The sequence below is a fragment of the Tachypleus tridentatus genome, chromosome 2 (assembly GCF_004210375.1).
Source record: "Tachypleus tridentatus isolate NWPU-2018 chromosome 2, ASM421037v1, whole genome shotgun sequence".
Taxonomy (NCBI): domain Eukaryota; kingdom Metazoa; phylum Arthropoda; class Merostomata; order Xiphosura; family Limulidae; genus Tachypleus; species Tachypleus tridentatus.
This window is the reverse complement of record NC_134826.1, coordinates 77,960,418-77,978,821: the sequence shown is the minus strand read 5'-3', so window position 1 is coordinate 77,978,821 and position 18,404 is coordinate 77,960,418. Positions and strand designations below refer to the sequence as shown.

The 18,404-nt window shown below is 31.1% G+C and overlaps 1 protein-coding gene across 3 annotated transcripts in view; it reads left to right on the top strand.

Moving 5' to 3' along the window:
• The window catches only part of LOC143244296 (uncharacterized), a 51,485-nt gene that overhangs the window by 18,164 nt on the left and 14,917 nt on the right, over positions 1–18,404 (top strand). For all 3 annotated transcript variants that reach the window (XR_013025012.1, XR_013025011.1, XM_076488688.1), the window contains exons 3-4: positions 5,089–5,280; positions 14,277–15,295. Coding sequence is in view for 1 of the 3 variants with exons in the window: in XM_076488688.1 (XP_076344803.1) it covers positions 5,089–5,280; positions 14,277–15,272 (1,188 nt within the window). In the remaining 2 variants the exon portion in view is untranslated. The remainder of the gene's footprint in view (positions 1–5,088; positions 5,281–14,276; positions 15,296–18,404) is intronic.

Genomic DNA, 18,404 nt, shown 5'->3' with positions numbered 1-18,404 from the left:
GAAAGACTGAAAGAAGCAAAAGAGAGATTAGTTATAAAGAGAATAAGAATACAAATTGATAAATAAGAAAAATGAGGGAGAGGAGATACTGGAAGTAGAGAAAATAAAAACACAAATTAAGATTGTCAAAGCTCACACAACAGAAGGATGAAGGACCTGAAAATCATAATGGAGTCAAGGCTGTTTGACCCAAATTCCTAAAATTTGATGGACAGAAAGATGACATGGATGTTTTGCTAAAGATATAAAAAATATTTGCTCAAAATCAGAACTGGGGCAAAGATAACTGTGTACTCTCTCTTAACCCACTTCTCATGAGAAAAGGTCTACAAGTATATGTAGGCATGATGTCATAAGATGTCATGGGCTATGACAAAAGTGGCATTGCTGAAAATCTGTGAGCTTAGTTTTGACTTCTCTGAACTTCTAAAAAACCTTCTCCACTAAGTTTCAGTTAATGTCAGCATCTACAGAGATACTTCACAAGATGGACTGATATGGCCAAGTTTTGAAAATAGTTGTGAACTACTGACAAATCTACTAATATGTGAACAGTTAACTTACGTGTAACTGTTCATGAAGGAGATAGCACCAAAAGATATGGATGAGGTAATGAACCTGGCAGAACAACACATGAAAGCCCATTGAGGAAATATAACTGTCATATCAAAGTATAACCTGTTGAAATCAAAAGCAGAGGTTACTGACTAGAAGGAGAATGCTACTAAAGGTGATAAAAGTTAACATACAAAGAGGAGAAGGAATTCTATGCTTGTAATAAAATCTGGCACATTGGAAGTGAGTGCAAGTTTGTCAGAAACAAGCAGCAGCTGAATTGTCAACTTAAAACAGCTGGACTTACCTACAAAGCTGGTGTTAGTGAGAAACAAGAAAAGAGTGACTGTCACTATGAATCTTGTTGCCAGAAGAAACAGAATAGAGACAAAACATATTCACCACAAGAATGAAGTGACATATGTATGATTAAACTGTGCACAACTGGTGGTCAGCTCAAGTTAGCAAATAATGTCAGTGGTGATTAGGGAACACAAAAAACATTGAGAGGTGCCAACAAATCACAACATGTCAGTAGGTGAGGACTATGTCAGGGAAAAGAGAGTCAAGATCCTACAAGTGTCTGGTTACAGTAATGCAGCAGTGAGAACCAGTCTTGTATCTTTTGGCTACATCACAGGCAAGATACATCTTTGTGTACTGATTGAATACATAGCAAGAATAAAGGTGGGCATTCCGTATTATGTGGGAGACCTTGAGGCCATGTATATAAAGGCTCCCTTCTATGACCAGAGAGAGACTGATGAGGCAACTGCAATCAACCACAGCAGCTCAAGAAAAGCAAAGCAAACAAGGCATCAAGCCCTGGCAAGTGTCAAAAGGTGACATTCCAAACACATCTACAGGAACTGAAGACAGCACAGAAAGAAGTCCCTTCACTGAAGTAATATTAGGACAGTACCTGGGTAAAAGTGAAGCACAAGATCAAGGATAAAAGGAGCTAGAGAATAGAGGATTAGAACACAGCTATACAGAATCTGTCAAGGTATTTCTACTGAGAAACTTAAACAGATCATAGCAGCAACAGAATACCAAACTCAAGTGATGAAGCTGACTCATGAATTGATTGTTGGAGAACGTCTAGGAGCAAAGAAGATGACAGAATCACCAGCAACTTCTGTTGGCTAGTGGTCATTGGAGGTGTGACCAGATTCTGCAGGTCATGTGACATCTTCCAAAGTACAATGCCTAGAAAGAAGGTTGCCAATGTGCTAGTGAGCAAGATGCCTCTCGTAGAAGAGCCATTCAGCAGAGTAGCTCTGAACTTAATCAGATCACTAGCACCTGTATCTTGGTAACCAGTCTGTGCAGACAATAGTCTTCCTGAAGAAAACAGTCAATTATTCAAAAATGCTTGAGTTTTGGTTCTCGTTTAGAAAATATTACAACTTTTATAGGTGATCCTGTGTGCTAACTACTTAACATGAATAGTCTACTATGCAACATGTTAACTGAAAGACAGAGCATTTCTAAAGAGAGAGACAGTGATAGTAGCAGAAGCCTTTCTGGAGGTGTTTTGCAGAATAAATTTTCCAAGATGTGCTCAGTTTACCTTAGAACTGTTGTAAGAGATGTGCAGACTTTACAACCACAGATGCAATGGACACCATGAAAGAGTCAACAGAACAATAAAGAGCATGCTGAAGAAGAAGTTGTAAGAGATATGCAGACTTTACAACCACAGATGCAATGGACACCATGAAAGAGTCAACAGAATAATAAAGAGCATGCTGAAGAAGAAGTTGTAAGAGATATGCAGACTTTACAACCACAGATGCAATGGACACCATGAAAGAGTCAACAGAACAATAAAGAGCATGCTGAAGAAGAAGTTGTAAGAGATATGCAGACTTTACAACCACAGATGCAATGGACACCATGAAAGAGTCAACAGAACAATAAAGAGCATGCTGAAGAAGAAGTTGTAAGAGATATGCAGACTTTACAACCACAGATGCAATGGACACCATGAAAGAGTCAACAGAATAATAAAGAGCATGCTGAAGAAGAAGTTGTAAGAGATATGCAGACTTTACAACCACAGATGCAATGGACACCATGAAAGAGTCAACAGAACAATAAAGAGCATGCTGAAGAAGATATGCCAAGAGAGACCATGTAACAGGAAGAGGTACTTGCAGCCAGTATTATTTGCTTACAAAGAAGTTCCACAAGCAAGTACAGGATTATCACCCGCAGATATTGAAATAGTTGTGGACAAAAGAAGAAGAAGAGTCAGAAGTGAGAAATGTGTATCTGTATGCATTAGACCTCAGAAACTGATTAGAGGAAGCCTGTCAACTCACTTGGACAAGCTTGTTCAAAAGTGAGAAATGTGTATCTGTATGCATTAGACCTCAGAAACTGATTAGAGGAAGCCTGTCAACTCACTTGGACAAGCTTGTTCAAAAGTGAGAAATTTGTATCTGTATGCATTAGACCTCAGAAACTGATTAGAGGAAGCCTGTCAACTCACTTAGACAAGCTTGTATGCATCTCCAGGAAGTCAGATGTACCTCTATGACAAGAAGGTTCAGGATCAAAAAGACAGAAATTAAAAAAAGAAAAAAGGTGAAGACCTTTTATATGTAAGGCCATTGGATGGAGATGAAATATGCAAAGACATCAACATCAGTGAAGAACTGATAGGCAAGCAGAAAAAAAAAACAGATCAATTATACCAGTATACAGATGTATTCATAGATCAGGCAATACTAACCTTGTGTAATACAAGATTAATACCATAACCAAGGATTCAATCAAGGTAAAGCTCTACCAGACAGCCTGTGCAATGAGAGACCAACAGTGAAACTGCAAGTGTTAGTGCAGTCTGTATGAGGAGATTTTGTGTAGAACCATCCGTTATCTAATTATTATAATGTATGGACAGGCTAACCATTTTGTTGAGTTAGCATACTTAATTGTTTCATGACTTTTATTAAGCATTTATCATCTTCTGTCAAGATTTGTTCATTAGTAATCAAAAGTCTCAAGTTAGCCTTAACTTGTTATATGCACTAATAAACATCTACGGTTCTTATTTGTGATATTACATTTTGGCTTTTTGCATTTATTTCTAGCTCGAAATATGTGATAATTTGTCTATTTCGCCTAAAATATTTCAATGTTATTGTCTTTCTTACCACAAAATAAAGGAATTGTATTTCTAAATTTCTTGGTGTCATTCATTCTTACAGGTTTTGGCAATTGTGCCTGAAAAGCAGTTTTGACACTTAGATTGGATTTAGTGGTGGTGGGGATTTGATGTAATGCCTCAGCTTTTACTCTAACATATGGTGGTTCTGTTTTCATGTCTACATTTCCCATAGCCATTTTCAACTGTTTTTTTCTTGCTTTTACTATATACTTGCACTAAGTGACACTAATGTAATGAATAAAAGGATAATACACTAATGAAAGTTTACCAGCTGTTCTTGATGCTTCAGATCAGAAATGAATCTACTTTCCTTAAAGTCAGAGTGAATATATTCTGAAAGTGCTAAAACAGCTTTCACAGTACTCTCTCTATGTAACTGGGATGTGGATATATCTCTTTTCCATGTGACAATCATAAAAGTATTCTCACTATGCAAGATCAAAAAAGATGCAGCACAGCTATTCCATAAATAACGCTTAAGTTTCTTGACCTGAGGCTAAATTTTGCACACTTTCTCAACTAGATATTTTTCAAAATTAGAACTTTAATTAATATAAGAATGTTTATTAAAATTAGGAAGTAAATGCATTTCAGGAATATTTTATTGTAATATTTTTTTTTACTTGCAAACATTGGCAATGTATTTGATTGGTGATATTTGAATTTTATTACTAATCAAAAAAGAAATCAGTGAAAGTAAATTTTATTTTTACATGCTTCAGACTCTTTTGAAGACTCATTGTTACTGTCATACACACATGCACACACAAACAACAGAAGTTTTGAGAACTTGTTGTCACTGTCATACACATGCACACAAAAATGTTGAGGACTTGTTACTGTCACACACACACAAACAACAGACGTTTTGGGGACTCATTGTTACTGTTACACACATACACACACACAACAGAAGTTTTGAAGACTCATTGTTCCTGTCATACACATGCACACAAAAACTTTGACTCATTGTTACTGTCACACACACATGTACACACACAAGTTTTGAAGACTTATTGTTACTGTCATACATACACATGTTTTGTTGTCAGAACTGTTTTTGAAGTAATATAATGTGTATAGATGAATTCAAGCAAAAATACTTCATTAAATTTCATGAAATAGAATATTTTAAGTGTAGATTGAGAAGCTCACTAACAGGAACTCTTATCAATAATGGTGGTATTACATAGTGGGCTTATCTTTTATGAGTAACATAATTACAGACCTGGAAAGATTTGTCTGGTTATTTTACTGTTACGTGTTTAGGTGTTAGTTCTTCAAAACATATTTTCATACTTGTGTTTCCATCTTTGTTGTGAAAATTTTTTTTTTTTGTTTATTACTGCTTGTAGTGCTCACTTCAAGACTCTTCTGTTATCCTATGGAATACATATGATCCTGAAGAAGATGATCTGGATCGATTACTGGAGCAAGTACTCATCTTACCACATGATGAAGGAATTCTATCACTAGCTAAGGAGAGAGGCAAAACATTGTATAGTAATCTGTCTCTCGAGAATAGAAAAATCAAACTGAACAAAATGGTAAGTCACAGTAAATTGTAAGATATATATATTTGAAAAGATTTGGAAGGAAAGAATATATATATATATGCATAAGTGCTTTTAGAAGATTGCTGCAGGAATGCAGACCAGTACTGTGAGTTTCACAAAAGATATTAAGTACATCCATCTATTTCTTTCTTTTAATACTTTTTCTTTCTATAATGTGTAAAACAACATAAAAATAGCTGCTTACATTTAATTATATAATGATCATGTCAATTTAAAAAAAATAGTTTATGCATACTACTGAGTTGCATTATTAAGCCATTTTACTCTTGATGTATTTTAATGCAGTTGTCATTATCCAGTATGTAATATTTAAACGTTTTATATTATCTAAGTTTTTATTCCTTTATTTTGAAACAAACATCTAAAATATTATTTAAACCTTGAGTGTCGATATCTCATTACATGCTTGTAGTTACAATTCTCAGCCTTAAAAGCTGTTAAAGAGAGAGAAACTTTCCTCTATTCAGGATACGTCACACCTAAGTTGAATGGCAGCTTAAAACCAATAGAAAGATCAAATTTTGCATTGAAATATTATTAAATTGACAGTAAATATAGACATGTATCTGTTTACAAATGATGTGAAATAAACTTTAGTTGGTTGTTGAGAGTGGAGTCACAATTTTTTTTTGGCCAGTTATATATTTGGGTGATGGATATTTAAATTTCATTTTTAGTTATTTGTGTTTCAAATATGATTTGAGCAAAGCTTTCATAAAGTTAGCAGTAGCAAACAGCATTTTCCCATGGACTAAAACTGTCTCTGGTAATGTTCACATTATATCACCCATGGCCACCTGCTGATTTGTGTTAACATAAATAATCAAAGGTAAAAAATAGGAAAGAAAAGTAAAAAATTAAAGATTAGGTGAAAAGGTAAAGATGTGTAATTATACATATGACCAAAAAAAGATATTTAAGATTGTTCAACAGAAAGTTAAAAGGTATGTACATATTTCTTTTTCTTAATTTTAAGATTTTATTACACTGTACATTGATGAAGATTGTTAGAATTAGTAATATTGTTAAATGTAAAATAAAGTATAAATATTTACCTTAATTTTTTTTTATAATTATTCAGGATGTCCTAGAGATTATCCACATAAAGTGTGAAAATTGCAGGATAATAAATAGTATTTTCATACCTTAAATGAAAATAACCTTGAAGGCAAATTTTACAGAGTCTGAGTGCAAATAACTAATTAAATAAAAAACTTTTATTAGAAATAGCAGAAAACAATCCAAAGTTAAATATTTTATTTTTCTCAACAAACATACTTTTCTGGAAGTACATATCACATTTTAAACAATTATATTCGTTTTTTTGAATGAAATATGTGAAAGTTATATAATGTGGTGCATTTTGCAGCATATTGTGTTATTCATTTGAAACATAGATTAACTACATTAACTATATGTGAATTAAGTCTTTCTTGGCCCTGAGGGATAAAAGTAACTTCTTTATCTAGAAATAAAAAAATGAAATCAGAATTTGTAAATAAAAATATTTACTAGAAATCACAAGTTGTAAAATACAAATATCAGTTGTATTCTATAGGTGGATGTAGCATAGTTATTTTATTTTATAAAATAATTTATCAGAGAAATTGTACTTTTCCTATTTCAGTTAAATGTTACAGGTCAAATCTAGCTGTGATGTTTATCCCAAACCCTGCACCATGCAACAGGCATATCAAGGCTATTGTAACTTCAGAGCTGTAGAATACATAGTTTAGGTTAGTTATAAACTGCAATCATTATTTAATAAAGGTCTGGGAAAACAAGAACAGTGATAATAATGGCATAATTAATTTTTGATATTATTCTAAAACCTATTTTATTTTTTTATTTATATAAATAATATGCTTGTGTCTCTCCATTATTTTTTTCCAGAAATTTCTGAGTCAGATGCTACAAATCTTAAATCCTTAGAAAGGTCATTTCCCAAGAAGACCCCGTTGCATATTCAATTTTATATTCAAATTCACATTGCTTGTTTTTAGCTTTGTTAAATTTTTCATGCAACCAGTATGATGCATGATAGCACAGTGTTGTTTTCATAATGTGGACTAACTTCAGTTTGAACTTTAGTTGTTTTTTTTTATCTGCAAAGTATTTCACAGAAACAACACTTAAGATGTGTGTAATTTTTTTTCAGAAAATGAACATAACAATAAACAATTTTTTTCTTTTTTGATTTATTTAGGTCTAAATATGCATGCAAAATTTATTCAAAATCACCTGCTTATTGCTTTGTGAACATGCATTCAGACATTTCTGCATATTCATCTAAGTTTGCTCTCGTTAAAACATTACATTTATTTTACTTTGAAATAATTTAACTTCAGATTGTTTAATAGACTGCTGTAAACATCTTTTAGCTACTTTTCTCTTTCATATGGTTTTATTCTTCACTGTGTGATTTTGTTTCAACTCATAAAGCTATGTCATACACTGAATGTTCATAATTGTTTAGTACCCTGTACCCTATTATAAATGCTATTATTTTATTCTTTACTTTGTCTAGTTTTGTTAAAAAAAGAATTTTGTCTATGCGAGTTTGTTTGTCTGACCATGCACAGTTTTTTCAAATATAACAGGATTTAACAATCTCACACATAATGCTTGGAGAAAAAAAAGTTTAAATGGTATACATAGAAATGATAGAATAAGGAAAATTAAAGCAAAGGGCATGAAACCTTCTGAAAATATTTTGTAGGTTGCAACTACTTTTTAATAATCCACTGATTTTAGATTTTATTAGGAAACTGTGTGAGCAAAAAAGACAGTAAAATGACAGCTTGAGCTTTATAATTTTAAAGATGCAGTCATAATACATAACAATTGAGCAATAGCATATACCTGTAAGAAACAAAAGTCATGTCAGTGGGGTACTTGTCTAGCAGGTGTGTCATTTCTGAATGTTAATTCTATGACTGGCTCTTCAAACTTATTTATCTTCAGAGTTTATCAAGAGTTCATATCAATACAGAAAATGTCTTCTATTTAAAAATTGTGATTGCCAACCATTTGTAATTAATCAAAGGAAAAGGAGCTGTCCAACTTGATAAGTGCAACAACCAATAGATTGTGTTTCACCTGAGTAATTTTCTGGGCATTAATCAATATTCATCTATCATCAGTTATTCGTACTATGTGAAGGACATTACATCTAGTGTAATGTTGCAATTAAAAACCAGTCTATACACAGTGCTCATTTCAAGTGCAAACAGGAATAAATATCTTTAGTGATGTTTATCAATGATGACTTTTGACACTGAATAACTAGAACCATTTAAGTTGGTCTAATGAATAATTCATACTCTTTTCAGTACTAATTAGATATTTTATCCATTTTTTATTTTACTAATAATACAGGATGCTGAAAGCTATAGTAGGAAGAAAAATGTTTTTGTGATGTGGGTTGAGTTCTATAATTTCTTTAGTAAAAATAAATAGTTTATTTATGGTTTATATTTGAATGGTGTTGTTGATCAAACTCACTCTTTAATGGATTTTAATAATGGTGAATAAAAGCTCTTCCATATTGTTACTAAAACAATCCACAATGCCTATGTTATCTGATTTTATGAATATTTTATTTCATAAACGTGATTAAAAAAAATCATGTTTATAAATATTGCAATGCAATAAATACATAGTATGTTTATTGAAAACAAAAAAACTGTACTTAAAACAAAAAAATCAACAACATACCTTTATTAAGCCTTAAGCAGTTTCAAGTCATGTGACATTTTTCCTTGTTACTGCATAAGTAAACTAATTAAACCTGGTAACTAAATTTTCCCAAACATTGTACATTTGTCACTATGCTAAACTTGTATTCAAAGTTTTTTGTTACTGTTTCATCTTGCCTCTAAATTGTATAAGTTTACTTTATATCAAGTTATCTAATGTCTTTTCATTGAAGACCGTTTCTTTAAATTTCAAACATATAAATTAGAACACAAATACTTTCACAGTTGGCAATGATAGTAACTTTTATAAAAAGTATAAAAACAACTCTTAAATTTACACACTTACTCTGTTAACACATTCTAGTTAGTTTAAATATAATTAGAGCAAAGAACATTCTTTATAACTGCTTTCAGAGTTTTATGTTATTAGTAAGTGATCACACCAACTGATGTACCATATTGATGTTTCAACCATAGCCTGTAGAAATACTAAGGGAAACATTTGAAAATAAAAAAAATGAATAATATATACTATAATGGGTGATAGGTTCTTGTAAAAATGTTTTTCTTTGGGATGGGCGGGAAAAATTTAGAAAGATCAACATGTAGATTGGTTTGTTTACCAGCAAATCTCTGCAACTATAAGAAGTAAAAATATTAACTTTTTTTTTCATGAATTATAATAAAGGAGTCTCAGTATGTGGCAAAATATCGATTTTTAAAATATTTATAAAAATTGTATAACAGCTTGGACTTCACATAGAAATTGCCTTACATGGTGTAAATATGTGAAAAGCTAGAGGAACTCCTGTGTTAAAGTATGATAATTTAGGAATGTGTTATTTTGTTCATCCTAAACTGTTGTACACAAAAGTAGTAGAAAACTTGTAAAAGCTTGAAAATAACATGATTAATAGCATTCCACAGATTTTTCATTACAAATTTTGACAAGATTACTGTGCTAAAACTACTGTATTTTTGTTGATAAATATAAACATATTATTACTTTACTACACTTTAAAACAACTATCTTTTTAAATAAGGTTAATACATTTTATCATTTTATACAAGTATGAACAATAAAATATTTAAAAAAGGAACTAGTTTTATTTATAGTGTGTATAAATTTGTTGAATACTTCACTCATTGGAAACAAAATTATTTTTCTAAACATGTGCAAAATTCAACACATGAGATTTGAGAAATGATACCAATGTTCATATAAAATAAAATAGAGAAATGTGAAAACTTTCATTATTTTTTTGTTACCTATAACTACCCAGAACTAGTAGCTTTAATAATAAAAGTAATTTGAAAGCCTACAAATTCATTGTGAGTAGTTTAGTTGGGTAATAATACATTAATTTCAAAGTTTATGCTTTATTTCAAATAAATTTATGAAAATAATGTTTAAAAGCAAACATTTCAAATTTTCTAGGTAAAATTAAATAGTTATAATTAAACTTATATTTTTGTGTTTGTAAAGAGGAAAAATACTTTCAATATTTTTAAGTTACCACTTACACAGCTGTAGCATTTAACATTTTTGCCTATTTTGGATATCGACAATGTGAAAACATTTTTCTTGCTAGTATTATAATTTTCAAAACAGTGACAATAAAATTTTGTAATATGTATATGTTATCAGAGCTGCAGATATCCTAAGTAATACTGACTTTGATTTAAAAAAACAAAAAATGTATGTTTAATGTTAGATTTATTATTTAATTTATTTCTGAAACTACATTGTTCTTACCCAAATACAGGCTTATGTGAAAGTAACAATATTAGACTACTTACATTATTATAATTCACATTTTTTTAAAATCAGTGCTTTATACAAACAAATCAGATTGTACCCTCTAAGGTTTTTCATTCTATTATTGTCAGATAGACCACATCATACCTTCAAGAAATTTTCTTAATCTTATAATCAAATTTATCAAGTTATGTTATATAACTAGTAAATCTTTTGCTTGGTACTTATCTGTTCTCACTATAATATGTGATCAATAAACCCCATATATCCAAGTATGTTTGTTAAACAAGTGTCATGATTTGATATGTATCATCTATTCCAGTAATGGTAACTTATAAATAAATCCTGGTAAGAAATCTCATGAAGTGCTACAAGATAAATAAATCCCATAAGTGTGTGCTTATTAAATATGTCTTATGAATTGTTATGTATTTACTTGTATTCCCATAATAATGCATGATAAGTAGACCCCATGATTAAGTGTCTTTGTTGAACAAGTCTTGTGAACTTAAGCTGTGTAAAAGTTGGTGTATGCCACATTGTGATTGATATTTTGAAATAGGAAGAGCCTTAAAAGCCAAAATGTATTTACCCAGATAAAATGGTTTGATTACTGTATGCTCATTATGATTTATGTGACAGGGGTGCAAGGGAGCTGTAAGGATGTACATGTGCGATGAAGCTTTTAACGTATATTGAGTAAAATTTATAATGAAAATACAAATATTAATTCAATTTAATTTATATCTTAATTAACCTATGTTCTGTTATATCACCAACATTTTTAGTAAAAACAAACCTCTTTTATCAAGAAAGACTCTAAATTAAGAAATCAATAATTTTTTTTCATACATTTTCTTGTATACTTTCAACACACAGACTAACAACAATGTTAAATTATACTTTAGTTGATAAGCAACATAACTTAAAAGCCACTGTTGGAAGTGATGTTATCATAATGCACTGGCTTTTCTGCATACTTGAAGTTGTTAATCTAACTGATTTTTACTAAAACATTTTGAGTGAAACTAAATGCAAGCATATATGGCTAGACCAGCCCACAGTATTCCTTATGTAAACTGCTATTCACTGTCATCAGGCTGTTGTAATAAAAATATATATAAAAAATACTGCTTCCTAATAAAAGAGTAAAAAGAAGATAGAAATAACGATTGTTTTGTTTCTTTCAAATTATTTCGTTGTTTCCTATTTAATTCACTGCGTGAGCAATATTAGTAGAATGAAAAAATTTATTCTAATGTTTATTCTATATATTTATTAACTGTCTTTGTTTACCTTGGTACTGCTATGACATATACTTTATCATTATAACCCATTCCAGGGCAATAAGAAACAGTAAGGCCATGGCCTGACCACTTTTTCATGGCATGTATACAATATTTGTAGTTAAAAATGGCTCAAAATGCAATCTTGCAGCATTTTGAAAAAAGTTTTTGGGGAAAGAGCTTGTCACCAAGTTCCCTAAAAGTGGCAATGATTCTAGTTCCATGTGTTAATTTCTAAACTTTAGTCTTTGGGACTCTGCATCAGATATTTCAGTGTAGCCCTTATAAGAAAAGTGTTTGCTTATTTCTGCCACAGATGGCAAGGTAAAAAACTTATATTAAAAGGTAGAAAATCTGAAATTTGTCTTATAATTTCATAGTCAGGTGCAGCTAAATTTATCTGCTCTGGCACTATCACAGCTGTACCTGTTCCATATATGGACTATGGTCCTGTATTCAAGGCTCTGCTTTGTGTCAGCTGGCCGGCTTGCTTCCGTAAGGATCAGAAAGAGGAAGTTGTTCAAACTAGACTACACATTGGTCACAGTTTTTAACTCGTCATTTTCTTTTAACTGATACTGATGCACCAATGTGTAGTCTGTGTAACACTCAGGTCACAATAAGCCACATTTTACTTACTTGCTGTTGTTATGACTCTCAACGGCTGCACTATTTTAAATATGTTCTGTCCCAAGGTTTATCCATAACGTTAGTGTTATTGGTGATGGTGACACTGTCCACCTTGGAAATGTTTTTAGTTTTTTAAAGGTCATTGATCTTTTTCATACCATTTAAAGTTTTCTAATTTATACATTAGACCTTTTTTAATGTGATTCCCTTTTAAGAATCACAGTCCATCTAGTTTGATTTGAAATTAGAAAATGGCCGTAACATCAAATAACTCGAAACCATGATTCGAAAGGCCAACTTCAGGTGACTGATGCTGCTGTTTGAACTACTTTTAGTCATCCTGGTGAGTGATTAAAATTTTGCTACAGGTCTTTTAAACTTTTATTACTTTACTTTTTGAAAATGGCCATAATGTCAAATAACTTGGACCCAGGACTGGAAAGGCCAGCTTCAGGTGACTTATAGTGGTACTTACCTGTTAGTCTTCCTTGTGAGTTATGATAATTACAATTATGCTACAGAAAGCCCTTTACAACTTGTATTACTGTAGGTTTTCTCTTAACATTGTAAACTAGATGTAAATGTTGGTTTTATGCTATTTGTTTTTTTTTTTAAACTTTGTTTTATTTTACCTTAATTTCCTTTTATGAATTTTACTAAGTTTACTTTAATTTTATTTTTTTACCAGACATTTGGTGCAGATAGCCTAGCTGCTTTGTGTCATAAAACACCAAATCAACCAACCAACCATGGCCAGGTGGTTGGAGTGCTCGGCTCTTAATTCAAGGGTTGTGCGCTCAAATCCGTGTCACACCAAACGTGCTCGCCCTTTCAGCTGTGAGCACTTTATAATGTGACAGTCAATCCTAGTATTCATTAGTAAAAGAGTAGCCCAAGAGTTGGCAGTGGGTGGTAATGACCAGCTGCCTTTCCTGCAGTCTTACACTGCTAAATTATGGACGGATAACGCAGGTAGGCCTGGTGTACCTTTGTGTGAAATCCAAAAACAAACATACTGAGCAAAATCTGCATCATGCACATTTCCAACAAGAATACATATGTGACAAATAAAATCCTCAGTGCATTAAGTAAATGTAAGAATGTACTTGCAGTATGTAACTGTAAAGTGATAAGACAAACTGATAGATTTCATAGCCATATGTGATACTAAGTGGCAACTAGCTATGCACTATTCATCTGCTGATTGTTGTAATCATTGATCTATGTAAAAATATGTGGAGTTACAAAAACAGTTTAAATATGATCTTAAATCAACAGTTTTTCACATTTCTTCCTTAGATTTAAACTATAAGAAAATATTAGTGTTATAAAAAGAACAAAAGTAGCCAGTAATTAATTTCTGTAAAATTAAGTAAGACTTTCTTTTAAAGCCAAGTTAAAAACATTTATATTACAAATTTTTCTCAAATATTTATAAAATTCATTCAAAAACTTGTAACAATATATCAAAAACTGAAATGTTATTCATGGGTTGAAAACAAATTAGAAAATAATATTTGTATTGTATTTGTATTTGTGTAAATTTTCTTTTTATTGAATAGTTTGATTAATTTTCATTTTTATGTTTTATAGATCTCTAAATTACAAACAGCCATAGATGGTGAGTCTGAGAGACGATTTCAGTTAGATAAAGAAGAAACAAGAGCATCAAACACCTCTGAAAAAACACGTTTAGCTTTTCTAATTGCCAAGTCTGATGAAAAAATGCAAGCTTTGTCAGTGTTAATGCTTCATTTCCTGTCTGGTCTTCAACACTGTCAGGAACAAGAACATCAAAAATCACCAGCATTGGTATCAACAGATGTAGTGTCTGAACATACCATTAAAGAAACAAAAGATAGTTTACCAAGGCAGAAGGCAACAAATATTTGTGAACAAGCAGAAAATATTCCAGTTGTTAACATTCTCTCTACTGAAGAAGATGTAGTTAATGATACATTTCATCCCCTGGATAACAACGAGTATGCTACTGAGCTATTAGAATCTTCTGTCCCTCAGTTAATGCTCAGTAATGACCACTGTAATCAAATACCTAGCCCAGTAATTAGAGGTGATCAAAATATAAATATTCAAGGTCAGTTCTTTCCAGATACTGATGCCCTTGTAGAACAGCTCATGATTATTGATGAGCAGAATATTGATCTTCAGGACCAACACTCAGAAGAGTCTAGTTCTTTGGGCTCACATGTGGTGACCAGTTATGACTGGAATATCAATTTTCCAGAACATGTTTCATTACTGACTAATTTATCATTAAAACAAGTAACTGCTAATAAAGAGAAATATAATGGAGATCAGAGTCAATTTTTACCTGAGTCAAACTCTTCAGATCTTAGTACAGTAGCTAGTGAGGATCAGAGAAGCAATCTAGTCCTTCAGAACCAGTCACAAGCTGAACATTTTACAGTTGGTGATGATTCTTACCATGAACTTCATGGCCAGGTTTCTTTACCACATATTACTTCTGCTACTTCTGATCAAGGTGCTGATGGTGAAAATGAAAAACCAATTTGTGAGCCAAAACTTCCAACAGCTTCTAGTTCCAGTCATTCTAGTCCATTAATATAAGAATAACAGTTTTCTTCAAAAAGGTAAGGTTGAAGTCAATGTCAAAGGAGAGAAGTATCATATCCTGACCGTTATATGTGTCTTAAGAATAGGAACTGAAACTAAAAGTAAACTGTTTCTGCTTTCAAAAAGTTAAGCCTTAAATTCAAAAACAACAAAAACACAGCTTGTTGAATTTTCCAGATTAAAAAAGTTATAATAAACACTTAATATTTGTTTTATAATTTGGTAAAACAGAAGGTTTTATAACCTTTTTCAGTTGAACATACTTGCTCAAAAATTGAGTATTTGTGTTAAATATTAAAGATTAGTGATGAATGGTCAGGTAGAGCCTATTTATAGTTTTATAGAAATGCAAAAAAAATCCAATAAAATCCAACATCCAATAAAATGGAGTTGCAGTCTTTAATCTTTTGAAAATAGTGTAGTAGGTTTAGAAGTATTTTTCAGAATTAGTAAAAAAATCACATTGAATAGAAATTCAGTTTTTATAAACTACTTGAACTGATAGAAACATAATTTTTCAAATTAGATATTCTCATTAAGAAGTGTTCCTGAGAGTGTTGATAATACCATCAAGTGAAAGATAATCCTACTGTTGACTTAACGGCCACCAGTTTTTATATAACAGCGATGTACATGTGTATTGTATTAGAATGACAAGTGTCACAACAATTTCAAACTATGAAGAATGTCTGTGCTTGTAGAATATAAAAAGCCATAAAGAGAAGCATAAGTTGAGATAATTTTGTCTGATAAACTACCTTTACATTGCTACTTCAGAGACTGTTTGAGAGTCTTTTTTTTTTTCCATGAAAAAGGGCCATAAAAAGAACTTAAGTGAGTTACATAAAAATTTATTTATTTAAAAAAACCAAACAAAATACAATGCCAGAAGATAGCAGGAGTTTTAGAATGTTGATGTAATTGTTTAAACTGTTTCCTCTCCAGTAAAATAAAAATAGATTTTAGCACATTTTTTAAATTTTCACATAGTTGTAAAATATTTTATCCATGGGTGGCTTCTGTTACATTATTTAGTAGAAGTAATGTCTATTCAGCATAATAATAATGAATTAGCATGTTTCTTCCTTAGCATTAGCTACATGCTGTTTTACATGTAAATATAAGCATAAGCATTCAAATAATATTTCAACAGAAATTTCCTTGGTTAATGGTAAGTATGCTTAACTCACAAATAAGCTTACTTTTAGAATTAGCTCATTCATTATTCTAGTAGCTGAGTAGACATGATACATGAGATTTCTAATAATGAAACAATTTTCTGACACTGAACTCATAAAATTACTGAATGCTCATTAACTATGAAGGTATTTAAAGTTAACCTAATCTCACATTCAAGTCTGTAGGAAGTCAGTACCTAATATACTCCTTCATCATGTCAACCACTTACACATCATGAGATGTGAAGAAGCTCCCATTTTCTGTTTGCATTGTTCCCTGTTCTTTCTCCATGTTTGTAGGCAACTCTCCTCCTTTGTTACCAAATTGGGTTGAACTGTTGTAGCTCTAGTACTAGTGCCAGTCAACATACAACAAGACTTCTCATTCAATAAATCTGTGGTCTCATTTTTCTAAATAATGAATTTACCATCTCATTTGGGATGTATGGAGTATTTTAAGCTCTACTTACCTCATAAGATCAACTGATTCCTATTTTGTAAAATATGGTTGACTCTTTGTTCCTTTAATCTTGTTGTGCTCATTTATTTATCCTTGAGCTATTATCTTTTTTATATATTAATAGTTGTTGATTCCTCACAGTCTTAATTGCTATAGGCAAGTTTCCTATATATATTATACATGGAAATTTGATGTTTCAATATCATGGAACCTCATTATTCCATAACTTATAGAAGTTGCTTTTAGTAATTTATCTGCAAGTTTAATAAATTCAAGTTCAATTACTAATGAAATAGCTTTATTTAAAGATTTACACCTACTTTGACTAAACATAATTTGTAATTTTTCATTTTTTATGTCAACCTACAAATTAGTTTCATGCCAACAAATCCATCATATAGATAATGAAAATTATTTCAAAAATTAACAGTATGCTTTTCAACATAACAATTATTTTAGGAATATATATATATAAACATCTTTTTTAAAATATTTTTATATTAATAAACACAAGGTACAATTATTGTGCACACTTCTCCAAATCTACAATTTCAACTGAAGATTATTTCTTTCTTATGTACCCTGGTGAATAACTTTGCTTTGTACACCTCTTGTACGTCACTGTGAACCTATTGGATGAGGCAGCTATGAATACAGGATGGTTTATGAAGCTCTTAGGCAGAAGGTTACTGTAATATCATTAAAATTAGGCCTTTTAAATTGGCATCAAGATTGAAAACTTGTTATTCACCATTCCACTGGCTCACTTTGTAATTTATTTCAAATTGAGCCTGAAGTGTTTCCCAAGGTGTCTTTCAATCATAGTCCACTGATTTCTTAATAGGTTGATGTTGCTGAATTGGCAAGCTAAATAATTAAACTGGATGGGGTGGCAACATAACTGACTAGATAACAAAGGTCTTGTAGTCACAGATGGCTAACTAAAATAGTGATAATAGGTATAGACCTAGTAAGATTTGTTCCATATTTTGAAGTAAATAGTTGGGCAGATGCAGCAAGATGTGCTTAATCTTTAGATTAACTAGTTCATTTTCTGAGTACTTTTTTCTGTCATTGATATTCCTTTACTTCATAGGTATCTTTCTATACTTCTGTATTGTGGTTTTAATCCTTCTGTAGATTTGTAATAGCTTGACTGGTCTTAATTTCAGTCAGATTTTTATTTGTTCTTAATTCTTCTTTAAATATTAAATTTATTTTTGGTGTCTTTGTTGTTTCTGTCTCATTCTTATTATTGATCTTTAAATTTTTTATCTTTCTTCATGTTTTTCTTTTATTTTCAGTCTGTTTCTTATTTAGCTTCTTTTAATTATGTCATTTCTTGCCTGTGTTATCATCATCTTAAATGATTGATGTTCAAATTTAGTCAAAATACTATCTTATTTTCACCAAAATAATTCCATTTCTGCCATTGTTGTTATAATGTGTTTTTCTGTTAGGTTCCTTTTTTTAATTATTTGGCAAAAA